Source organism: Lactuca saligna, chromosome 9, assembly GCF_052625555.1.
Source record: "Lactuca saligna cultivar CGN05327 chromosome 9, ASM5262555v1, whole genome shotgun sequence".
Lineage (NCBI taxonomy): Eukaryota > Viridiplantae > Streptophyta > Magnoliopsida > Asterales > Asteraceae > Lactuca > Lactuca saligna.
The window spans coordinates 170,826,589-170,839,108 of NC_136425.1; the positions used below are offsets into that span (position 1 = coordinate 170,826,589).

General features: G+C 35.0%; 1 protein-coding gene and 1 pseudogene across 1 annotated transcript; both read right to left on the bottom strand.

Moving 5' to 3' along the window:
* Positions 1 to 1,444: 1,444 nt before the first annotated feature.
* LOC145017339 (ethylene-responsive transcription factor 3 pseudogene) lies at positions 1,445 to 2,833 on the bottom strand (annotated as a pseudogene).
* Positions 2,834 to 10,978: 8,145 nt separating this feature from the next.
* Positions 10,979 to 11,872, bottom strand: LOC145016932 (uncharacterized). The gene has a single exon (XM_078975083.1). It carries the CDS (start codon positions 11,870 to 11,872, stop codon positions 10,979 to 10,981), a length of 894 nt encoding a protein of 297 aa, XP_078831209.1.
* Between the last annotated feature and the right edge of the window lie 648 nt (positions 11,873 to 12,520).

Genomic DNA, 12,520 nt, shown 5'->3' on the forward strand with positions numbered 1-12,520 from the left:
ATTGTTGCAACATGCTTTTGCCTTCTTTCTATATTTTTATAAATGTAATAATTAGTTGGCAATATCTTCTGAATACTATGAATCATAAAACATATTCACTCACGCAAAATAACATAAGTTGGTTAGGCTAATAGACACAGTGGGTTGTCGCATCAATCATCCATTGGATCATAAGCAAGTCAAGTATTATCAAGTTTTTTATTTGATAGCGTAATTTAAATCAGATTTTTTTTTATATATACCAAATTAAATGTATAAGTAAATGCATGCAAATTGGACCCAAAATAATTGATAAATTAGAGGAAAACAGAATTATTAAAAGAGAGAAGGTGTGAATTATAGCTGCACCACACTAAATGTTGTTGCACAAACCCACCCACCAATCTGCCTTTATTCCCACCATATTTAGGTCTCAAACCAAACATTTATAGATGGGAGTGTTACCATAAAATAGATGGATTTAAGTTAATTTATTTTTTAAATAATAATGGTTGAATAAGTGATACTAAATTAGTTATAAATTTAATGGATCAAATGATTTAAAACTATATTTTATTTGATTGATTTATTAATAACTTATGAAAATAGAAAGAAAGCATCTGTCGTGACATAACATTTTCTTCATCGATGCCGAATATTCACCTATTTTGATCCATTATCAACCTCTTTAACCTCCTTATTAGCCCCCTTTAGCTTTGTCTTTGATTACTAATTGAAGCATGTTCACAAAATAATTTATAGCAATAGAAGACTCCTTTAAAATGTTTTATCACAAATGTTTTTCATCACTAAGCCATCTAAAAAATGGTTAAAATAGAAGATTTTGTAGTCATTGCATCAAGATTTGGATGAAAAAAGAAGCCAACTCTATACAAGAGTGGTTTGGAATGTAATGAGAATCGGACAAGATCTATTTGATGGAAATATAAATTTTTATAATACATTTGTTGCAAAAATTGGGAGTAAATATTTAGAGGAAAAAAACAAAAAAACATTGTCCCTTCCCTCTTTGATATAAATTGGTGAACAATTTTTTCCTTTGTTACTTTATCTTTCTCTAAAAAGAAACTTTGAAAACACAACATAAACTTATAGATAAGTTTTTTAAATCAATAATTATGAATTCAAAACTAGTCACCAACAAAGTTATGTATGTTTTTCGACTAATTAAACGAATCTATTTTCAGTTTAAACCATACCACAATACAAACATCAAGAAATTTTCAAAAATGATTGATTTGAAATCCAATAAATTGAAATTTGATAATTCTTGATCGAGTTAAATGTAAATAATGCAAAATGTTATCAAAGTTTTCATCTTAATGTTAATATATGTTAATATGAATGTTCTTAAGTTCAAGTTTTTAACATATTTTCCTGCTATTTTGACATTTCAAATTAATCAAAAACTCTTAAATCAAATCGTATTGCATCTAACACACCATGAACAATAACTGTGTGAATCTTTATTTATAATTTTATACAGAAAAATTGAAAGATTGGGCGAGGGAGAAGATCGTAAGATCAGGAGATAAAAAGAAAACTCAAGATCAAGATCATCATCCAAATTTGTTTTGTTTTTTTTTTTTCTTTTTCATGAATTACACCTTATAAGTTCATGATTCTTCTGTAAAATCAAGACGATCGATACTAAAACTTCAATATCACAGATTTGAAGAAGAACCCAGATCGCAAAGTTACCTCAAATTACACTAATCTACATATTTCATCATCATCATCATCGACAACAGCAATCTAAACAAATCAAGATTTTTGAAGAAATTTACCAGAAATTTCTTGAAATCTCCCCCAAAGATGATGACTTTTCTTGGAAAAACAGAAGATTTTGGAACACAGATCGTACGAACTACGAACAACCCGTAGATTTCTTCATCATCGTGATCAAGATCGTGGGATTTTTATAGGCAGAGTGCAGTGACGTATAAATCATCATTAGGGTTAGAAGAGAATCCGATTTCGTCCAACGGTGGTGGGAGGTTGAGATCGAAGGGTAAAGGTTTCCGGGGAGATGAAGCCAGATCGCCGTCGTAATAATAATCGTCGACCACGGAGGAGGACGAGTCGCAATTGCTGTGGCAATCGTCATCTTCTTGGGGAACCGGCGGCGGTTTTAATCGGTGGTGGGTTTTAACGGGATTCGACGGCCGTGGACCGCTCGTCGACTCGACGGTGCTGCTCAGACTACTCATCGTCGGCCGAGACTGATAGAAGGTTTGTTGGTGGTGCTTTGTTTGATCATCTTCGGGATGATCGTGGATTTCATTCGACCGAAAAAATGGAAAATTGGTTTTGGCTTTTGAGCCACGGAGGGAGCGTGCGGCGGCGTCGTAGGCTCGTGCAGCGTCTTCGGCGGAATCGAAAGTGCCTAACCAGACACGAGCTTTCTTCCATGGGTCACGGATCTCGGCGGCGAATCGACCCCATGGTCTCTTTCGAACACCACGATACCGCGGCTCGTTGGTCTCCGGTTGCTGAGCCACCATCTCCTCCGGTCTCGATCCGATCGGTTCTCCGACGGCGGCCTTCGCTCTGCTGCCTCGTCGCATGACCATTTTTCCGGTGGGTCAAATAGGATCGGAGATGCTGATCGTATCTTTTCCTCTGATCGTGAATTTTTTTTCCGGAGGGTTATCGTAATCACCACCTCCTTTGATTGAAATCCGAAATCATTCTCTCTCTTCAAGATTTCTTGATTTTCCGATCGGTTTCTCTCTCTTCTTCTACCTTATCTTTTTGTTTCTCTCTCTATAATTTCTTCTTCTTCTTAATCTCCCTAATGGAGAAAAGAAATTCGACCTCATTTGCTGGGGATTATATTAAATTTTATTCTGACATGATTGTGAATTGACCGAAATGCCTTATGTGTTTTTATTCTTTTTTCCTTTTCATTTTCCTGATTTTTTCTGGTTTGGGGCTAGTATGGTAATTTGCACTCTTATCCTTTTGCAATCGAAAGGTTCTCTCTTCTAAATTCAAGTTTAGTAGATAAGCAAAAAGGACCTCGTATTAATACTAATTGTCAGTTTCAACCCTATAAGACACCAAACCATGTCATTCCCACTTATTTATGAGAATAATACAAGAAAATCATTATTATTTCTATAGATATTTTATTTTGCTATCCTTTTTTGGGAATAAAAGACGTCATCTTGTCTCTTAGTTTTTCAATGTTGACCAATTAATCTGATATACCGATTGTTTCAGGTTACAAACATGACATGAATATTTTGCCTTTTAAGCGGATATTAAGTAGATAAAATGCAAAAAAAGGATTGTAATAAAACATCAAGGGGCAATTTACAAAATCAAATTACAATGTTTGATCAACCAAAATCAAAGTGTAAGGATCAATCATAACAAATCATTGGTGTTTTGTCCATAATGTCGTATCTTATCAACCTATTGGATTTGATTGTGTCTTTATTTTTGTTTTCGAGCAAGTGTTATAGAATGTAGTCTTTATTTTTGTTTTCGAGCAAGTGTTATAGAATGTAAACTTAATTATCAAATTCTTATCGCGTATGGAGGAGTATAGATACTTTGCCCTCCCTTCTAGTGGATGATGAGATTGAAAACGATAAAATAGATTATTTCTTCGATATTGAAGTAGTAAATTAAATTGTTACTTCAAAAATATAGTATGGGGTAGTCCCAAAGAGTACAAAATGTTTATAACATAATTTCAAAAATGTTTAAAAACAAGCATGAGGGATGATTGGTGGATGTAGAAAATGTGTGTGGATTTTGTGCATGAGACATGCATTTAATGCCAATCGTATTTGTTTGAATATAATTAACATTAAACCCAAATTAGCTTACACTACTATTCATTTTACCTAGAAGTTTTTCGTAGTTATTATTATGATGATGGAATAACAATTTATATGCATGTAGTTGCAACATTCATGATCAAATTGTATTACATTGTAACTCAACATAATATGCAAAACAACTCTAAGCTATAGGCATGCCTTAACGTATTTGTTGGAAACTTATGGGAGTTTTAAGTAGTTGGTATTTGTTACTGCTAAAATAAGTTCTTGTCATTAAATGGGGAACTGGATTTTATGTAATTTAAAATATGTTGGTTTCCAATTCCATGATGCTAAAATTTTATGTTTTAGTTCTAATTGCATAAGCTTTATCTTTTATATTTTGTACATATCAGATTTTTAGCATGCTTCATGGGTTGACTATATTGGGACTAAGGTAAACCTTGACAATTTATTAAAAAAGAGGTTGTTATATGCTATTAATTCAATCAGGACCAATCCAAACGGTGGGCAACCCGGGCGACCGCTCAGGACCCACGTTTCTATGGTCCCCAAAATTTTGGGCTATGCGGTGTATATATATAAAAAAATTTAATACCTAAATGAATTTTTGGACTTAAAGTTGGTTCAAACTCAAACTAACTCAAAAGATAAACAATTTTGTTTGATTGTCATTGTTAATTGTACGCGTTTATAGTGAATAATAAATGATATTTTTTGAGTCTCTATGATATTTGTCTTTAAGGAGCCTTTTTTTTCTTTTCGCCTTAGGTCTCATATACATTTGGATTGACCGTGAATTCAATATTACCATATGAAAACTTAGCTGAAGGAGTAATACCAAAGTTCTAAATACCATAAGACGATATTTGATGGCAATGTCCAGCTTTAAATTTTTTTGAGTCGTAGCGAGCAACATCGTTTGTAAAGCATGACTTAAAGCGGCAATTTTATATATAATTAATAATTTTTATATATTTTCTACTATTAATATATTTTACCCTTAATAATTTGTTTATTTATTTATTCTTTATTCCTTTACATTTTTATATTAAAAATATATTAAAAAATAAAAATAAATAAAAGAATCCCTAAAACTCTAAGCAGCGCCTCCAACCCTCCTTGGCTCCTTCTTCACCCCTCGTCTTCCGTCATCACCATTCACCAGCTACAAGGTGGCTAGCCCACCCCTTTACCTATCTTCTTCTCCTACAAACACTTTATGCCTTGCAAGATCTTCCCGAAGCTTTGTGACCTTTCCGGCATGAAAGAGAATAGCCACAAACAGCGTCATGAGAACTTATTCGGATATATAAGCATCGAAGATGGTAAAAGTTAGCATCGATTTTAATGGGTTACAACACAGTTAAGGGGTTTGTATAGCAAATGTCTCATCGGAAAACTCATCCCTCAATGAATATCAATGCTGAAATTCCTCATTAATCTCTAGCACAAGAGGCACAACGACTTCTATAATGATTTCAACCATCATCGCCACCTCTTCTGCAATGATTTCAACCATTACCACAATATCTTTTTTAACGACCTCAACCATCGTGGTATCTCCCAAGTACGGTGTATTGTTCAACTGTCTTTAACGGTGTAACAACCGTATCTTCCTTGTACATGAGTGTACCGTGGCACGACGTTCAATCGATTTTTTTGGGTTTCATCTAGGTTAGAAGGTTGAATTGTCTAATTTGGCTTGTAATCTATTACAATTTGATGGATTTCTTAGGTTTCTTCAATAGTTTATTTTTTTAAGTTTGATATAGTTCGTAAAGTTGATTTTTTCTTGTTGAGGAAGACGAAGAGGAAGACGAAGATCATAGACTGGTGGGGAGAGGATCGGTGTTGGCTATCGGAGGTGATGGTAGTATTCTTTTAATTTTTATAAACTTTTTAAATATATTATTAATGTAAAAAGGTAAAAGAATAAATAATGAATAAATTATTAAGGGTAAAATAGTCTTTTTAAAAAGGACAGGGACCAAGGCTGCAACAAAAATATAATTTAATGACTGTCTAAGTTAAAAAAAAGTTATTAAGGACCAAACACGCAGATTATCTAAATCACAGGGACCATTAGTGTAATTTATTCTATTTATTTTTATATGCATATGTTACTTAACTATTCATTTTATCAGATTCATTTTATCAAAAAATACAAATCTTACCACAATCAACTTTTTAGAACATCGAATACTAGGTAGTAATACATGCAATATCATAAGCTGTATAAAATAGGGTTGAAAAGATTTAATGTTGACACATCTAAATTTCCACTACCATGAAATATTATTAACCAAGCTGAAAGAAATTATTAAGCATGTTGATCGAATTAACTTTTTATTGAATTTAACAGACAATTTTTAAATTGATTGATATCATTACGATCACTTCCTCTCTATTTTAAACATATACAACCACAATAGACATCTTCATTGTTAGTAATAAAGCTACGAGTTACAACAAACTCACTAGAAAAGAGATGTTATATATGAGTCATGTCATTTTCACCACATATTTATTATCAAACTATTATCTACTCCTAAATTATTCTTTAGTTTCACATATACCCGCAACATGACTTAAACCTTCAACCTCAATGAGGGAGGACAATACCGGTTACCGCTGGGTTAAAAAACTCTTTGATCCTTAGAAATAGTTACCACCCCACCTTATTTATCTTTTTTTTTCTAACTTAGCCAAAAAAAAACATAATTTAAAACGTAAATGAATCTTTTACATTAATTAAAAATCTGTTACATTGCTTAAAAAAATATAAATTTAAAACCTAAATTACTAAAAAAACATATCAAAAAGTAATTTAAAACCTAAATTGCTAAAAAAAAACATTAAAAGCATAGAAAATACTACGCCTTGTTGTCGTCGTCACAGACCTAGTTTTCATCGTCAGTGTCCCCATCCTCCTTGTCGTCACCGACATTTTATGCTTTAAATTGTCTTTGTCATATGTGCTCAGTCAAAGCGTGAAGTAAATTTTGATGTGTTTTACTGTTTTGTATATCCAAAAACCTTGTGAAGTATGCTAGGTTGCAGATGGATATTACTGCAAGGGGATTAAGTATATCATTTGGACTAAACGTACAAATAGCCCTACCATCTTCTTTTATTACCATGTTATGTAAAATAACACAAGTTTTTACATTGATTTTTTCCTATCCCGTGCCCGTGTCGGATGTTTAATTATATGTCACTTTTGTTTAAGGACTCCAAATGCTTGTTCCACATCCTTCATTGCAGATTCATGTCCTCACTTGAACAATTTATGTTTTTCATAGGCATACTATGATTATGACTTGACAGATGTCGCGTACTTTGGATATATCTCATCCCCAAGATAATACCCAAGTTTTCATGTCTATTCACAACGTATGGCATGTTTAGTGCTTTATTCTGCAAAATTTCATTAAATAATAGAGATGCTCCAAGAACATTCAAGTCTTTATTTGACCCACTATACCAAAGAATGCATGCCCAACCCATAAGCCATTTGAAACAACTGATTCTAATATAACAGTCGGCACGTCATGATAACCTCCCGTGATTTGACCTCGCCATGCATTGGAACAATTTTCTCACACCGAATGTGTATAATCAAGGCTACCAAACATTCTTGAAAAACCATGCTTATGTGTAACATATAACTGTTCGACATCAGTTCTAGTCAGATTTTGTGATTATATGTCACAGTAAAGTTGTATAACATATTCATAAAAAAGATACGCACATTCTCGACCCATCGTCTCAGACATTTTCAAATACTTATATGATGCATCTGCGGTTATGTTGTATGCAAATTCTCTAAGAGTTGTGCATTTTTGAGTTGTAGTAAAACCACGTTTACATTTAACATCTCATCTTAATTGAAAAAAATCATAATTGCTTGTCAAATCTATCACTATACATAGGAATAAATTTCTACAAATAAGAAAATGATCTTCGAATTTTGATAAGTCGTATAAACTATCATGGAAAAAGTAATCATGTACCAAAAGTTTGTGTGTCACAATACGATCCTGGTTGATCGAAATTCTATGCTTCTTCTCGACATTTGAACTTTCACCTCCTTATTGCACCATGTCTCGTGTAGTGGACAACAAAATGTGGAAAACCAACTCATCATCATTGGATAAAGAAGAAGAAATTAAACCTAAAAAGTTATTCATATTTCTGAATGTGTGTGTTTGTTGAACGTAAAATATGTGAAATATGTATAAGTATATGTATATATAGAGATTAAGTTTTAAATTAGAAAAAAAAATTATTTCCTCCAACGTCTTGGAAGAAACGGTCAAAAAAAGCTTAGCCAATAAAATGTAACGTCTTCATTCGTCCCAACCACGACGTCACAACCAACCCATCGAGCCTAGGGGTGGTGTTTACGCTTATTTCGGCGTACCACATCGAATCCCATGCGTGGTTTAATGCTCCATATCGTTTAGCCTAATAAAAGGATAGAAAACGTATGAACTCAAGTTACTAAAGTAAGGATAAAATTGTGTAGTATTAATTTTTTTTTTTTGCACTAGTATTTTCCGTTTAAATTTCTTAAGCCCGGTCTTGGGGTTTTATGGAATATTTTGTTTTGTTTTTGGTATCGGAAAAAGTGGGATGTTATAAATGATAAAAAAAGTCATAGTTTATGTGAGTTAGATTATAAAAATACTTAAGAGTAAACTATAGAGATATTTAAAAAATGATATTATGTAAAAAATTTGCTTTGTAGGTGTCTTAGGGTATAGGTAGTCATTCCTTCCCAACTCACCATACCCATTGCCACATCAGTTCCATATCAGCTTTTATCTCTCTTCTTTCTTCCATCGTTCCCAACCCAAAAACTATGGAAACCCACCTTTTCCAACTCATTCAAATGAAAACATACAAAACAACATAAGATACAACTTCTTAAACTTATGCTACAAGAGAAAAAGGGTGGGAGGGAGTATAGAGAGAGGGATTAAAAGCGAGTTCCTTAACCCGTTGAAGAAAGGAAGCAAGCGGTACCAATGGTCGAGGGGCGATGCCTTTGGAGGTTGTAACACCGAAAATTTTCAAAACAAAAATTTCATTTAAAATCATATAACTTCCATAACACATTTCATAAAAATCTCATTTATTAAACTTACAAATCGTAACTCCATAATTGTCTGATTAAATCCAGGATCCTCAAAACATAGTTCTTTCACTGGTGTGTACAATCAAACCGGTGCCTTCCCGTGATCCTGAAAAAAATTTGAAACACATAATACACAACACGGTAAGCACAAAGCTTAGCGAGTTCCCCAAAATACCACATACAACACATTAGCCACTCGAGACTATAACTCTGTAAGACCCTCCGGTCTATGTGTCTCAATGGGATCCTCCAGTCTTATGGCTCGTTGGACCCTCTGGTGTAACATCCCAAATATACAGGCCAAAATTTTCATTTTTTTAAATACGTCATTATAAAACCAACAGTGTAATAAAACATTGTAAATCATGTCATGTCAAAAACAAAGTACAAATAATCAAACATGTTATCATAAAACAATATCAGAGTGTAATCCCAAAGATCTCATGTGCGGAAAAACATAGTGTGATGCGCTGCAATCAAGCCGACTCCTTTCCTTTAAACACGGAGTACCTAAAACCAAAACTGAAAACCGTAAGCACGAAGCTTAGTGAGTTCCCCCATCATACCACATACCATACAATCATATAACATACATATACTATCAGGCATATCTGGGTGCCCGACCTACCCCTTCGGTCCTCTCGACCGGATACTAGCTAGCATATCTGAGTGCTAGCCTCCCCTTCGGTCCTCTCGGCAGGATACTGCCTAGCATACCTAGGTGCTGGGCTCGCCTTCTGTCCTCCCGACCGGTAACCGGGCACTATTTCACCCCCTAACACTACCACATGAAAGCATAGCATAAACACATAAGTCATATATTGCCTAGCATATCTGGGTGTTGGCCTACCCCTTCGGTCCTATCGACCGGTAAGTGGGGACTATTTCACCCCTAATACTACCACATAATATCATATCACATATATCATAATCTATCTAGCATAATTGGGGTACTAATCTACCCCTTCGGCCCTATCCAAGGACCAAAAATGCAACTTTCGGTACAGATTTAGCTTGCATCATTCCTAGACCTTGTAGAATCTTATTGAAGCTTGCTTCAGGTAAGGCCTTTGTGAATATGTCTGCTAATTGATCGGTCATTCTGACGATGTGAATTTCTACATTACCATCTTCAAAGCGATCCTTGATGAAGTGATATCTTAGTGCTATATGCTTGGTCTTGGAGTGTTGCACTGGGTTGTGACAAATCGTAATTGCGCTTTCAGAGTCACAATATAGTGGGATTTTCTTCATGTTTAACCCGTAATCCCAGAGTTGACTTTGTATCCATACGACCTGAGAAGTACAAGATGTTGCAGCTATATATTCTGCTTCTGCAGTGGATAGTGAAACACATGTTTGTTTCTTCGATTGCCAACTGACTAATTTACCATCAAGAAATTGACATCCTCCTGTGGTGGTTACATCAGCTGTTGGTTTCTCCAATGATGGTGTGAGTTTAGTACCAAAAGCCATAGGAACTTTCACTTTGGAGTCTCCCATCATTCCAAACTTGGTTAGCAAATTCTTGGTATATGCTTCCTGATTAATAAAAATGCCTTCGGGTCCCTGTCTAATGTTTAATCCAAGGAAAAAGTTAATTGGACCCATTGAGCTCATCTCAAATTTAGTCTCCATCAACTTTCTGAATTCAGCTGTTAAGCTAGGTTTCGTGGAGCCAAAGATGATGTCATCAACGTAAATTTGGACTATCATAAGGTGGTTACCTTCTCGCTTACGAAAGAAGGTTGGGTCAACCGAACCTTGTTTGAATTTAGACATTTTTAAGAAACGAGTGAGAGTTTCATACCATGCTCTGGGAGCCTGTTTAAGACCATATACAGTTTTGTCAAGAATATAACAGTGATCGGGATACTTCTCGTTCACGAAGCCCCGACGGTTGCTCAACATATACGGTTTCTTCAAGTTCATCGTTGAGGAAAGCACATTTGACATCCATTTGATAGACTTCAAAGTTCTTGTGAGCAGCGTACGCAAGAAAGATACGAACAGATTCTAATCTCGCCACGGGAGAGAAGGTTTATTCATAATCAATTCCCTCTTCCTGAAAATATCCTTTGACGACCAACCTTGCTTTGTTACGAATGACGTTCCCCTCTTTGTCCATCTTGTTCCTGAATACCCATTTGAGACCGACAACTGAAGCATCCTTAGGAGTTGGAATAAGATGCCATACCTTGTTTCGCTCAAACTCATTTAACTCATCCTGCATTGCTTGAACCCAAACTGAATGATCAAGAGCTGAGTTAACAGTCTTTGGTTCAATTTTAGAGACGAATGAGTTGAACATGCAGAATTCTACTTTTGAAAAAAGTGTAGCCTGTTTCACTTTGATTTGAGAGCGAGTTAGCACTTTTTCCGATGATTCCCCAATAATCTGAGTTTGCGGATGATCGTTGGTCCATTTAACAAGTGGAGGAAATGTTGGATCATAAATAGAATCCAGTTCAACATTAACTTCTTCTCCTAGTTCAGACATGATGTCATCATCACCAACATTGATGTTCTCCCCCTCGAAGAATAAACCCTGTTCAGGACTAGCATTTGTATCTTCTTCATTGATAGCATTTGTATCTTCTTCATTGACTGGAATTTCAGTGGAGCTGGATGAATTTGGCGATGAGTTCTCCCCCTGGAATGAAGGACCTTGATCATGAGGAGTAGAGGAACTCTCCCCCTGGAAGGTAGCATGGTTACCAGAAGGTTCGGTTGTATTTGTGCCTTCGGTGCCTTTGAATTGATTTTCATCCATCTTCTTAGCAGCTTCGTCTATAACCTCTTTCAGATTATCAACTTTGTTGTCTTTTGCAGTTGATTCAGAGTCAATCGCCTTTTGAGGCTCATCAAACAAGAGCATGAATTGGTCAAAAAGATTTGAGATAGAGATAGTAACCTGACCATTATTAGAAAACATGTCTTGTGATGCATCTTCTGTGGGTTTCAACTTCTTAACATAACTATCGTCAAAAGTGACATAGTATGTTTCTTCAATTTTCTTCGATCGTTTATTGAGAACTCTATACGCCTTGGAGTTCAAGGAGTATCCTAAGAAAATTCCTTCATCGGCCTTGACATCAAACTTGTTTCGATTCTCTTTGGAGTTGAAAATGAAACATCTTGAACCGAATACATGAAAGAATTTCACGTTTGGTTTTCGATTATTCAGGATCTCGTAAGGAGTAATTGAGAATCATTTATTCAATTATGATCGATTCTGAGTATAACATGCCGCCGCGATCGCATCAGCCCAGAAATATAACAGCAAGGACGCGAAACATAACATGGTACAAGCAGCTTCACATAGTGACCGATTTCTCCTTTCAACAATGCCATTTTACTGCGGAGTATAGGGAGTTGAGATATTGTGAGTCGTCCCTTTTTTAGCAAGAAACCTTCAAAGTCTTTGTTCTTGAATTCCAGGCCATTGTCACTCCTTATATTTCAGACTACCTTTCTTAGTTGCGTCTTGATTTGTTTGATGAAGAGCATAAGCTTTGGAGTAGCTTCAGACTTTTTCTTGAGAAAGAAAATCCATGTAAACCTCGAGAAATCGTCCACAATT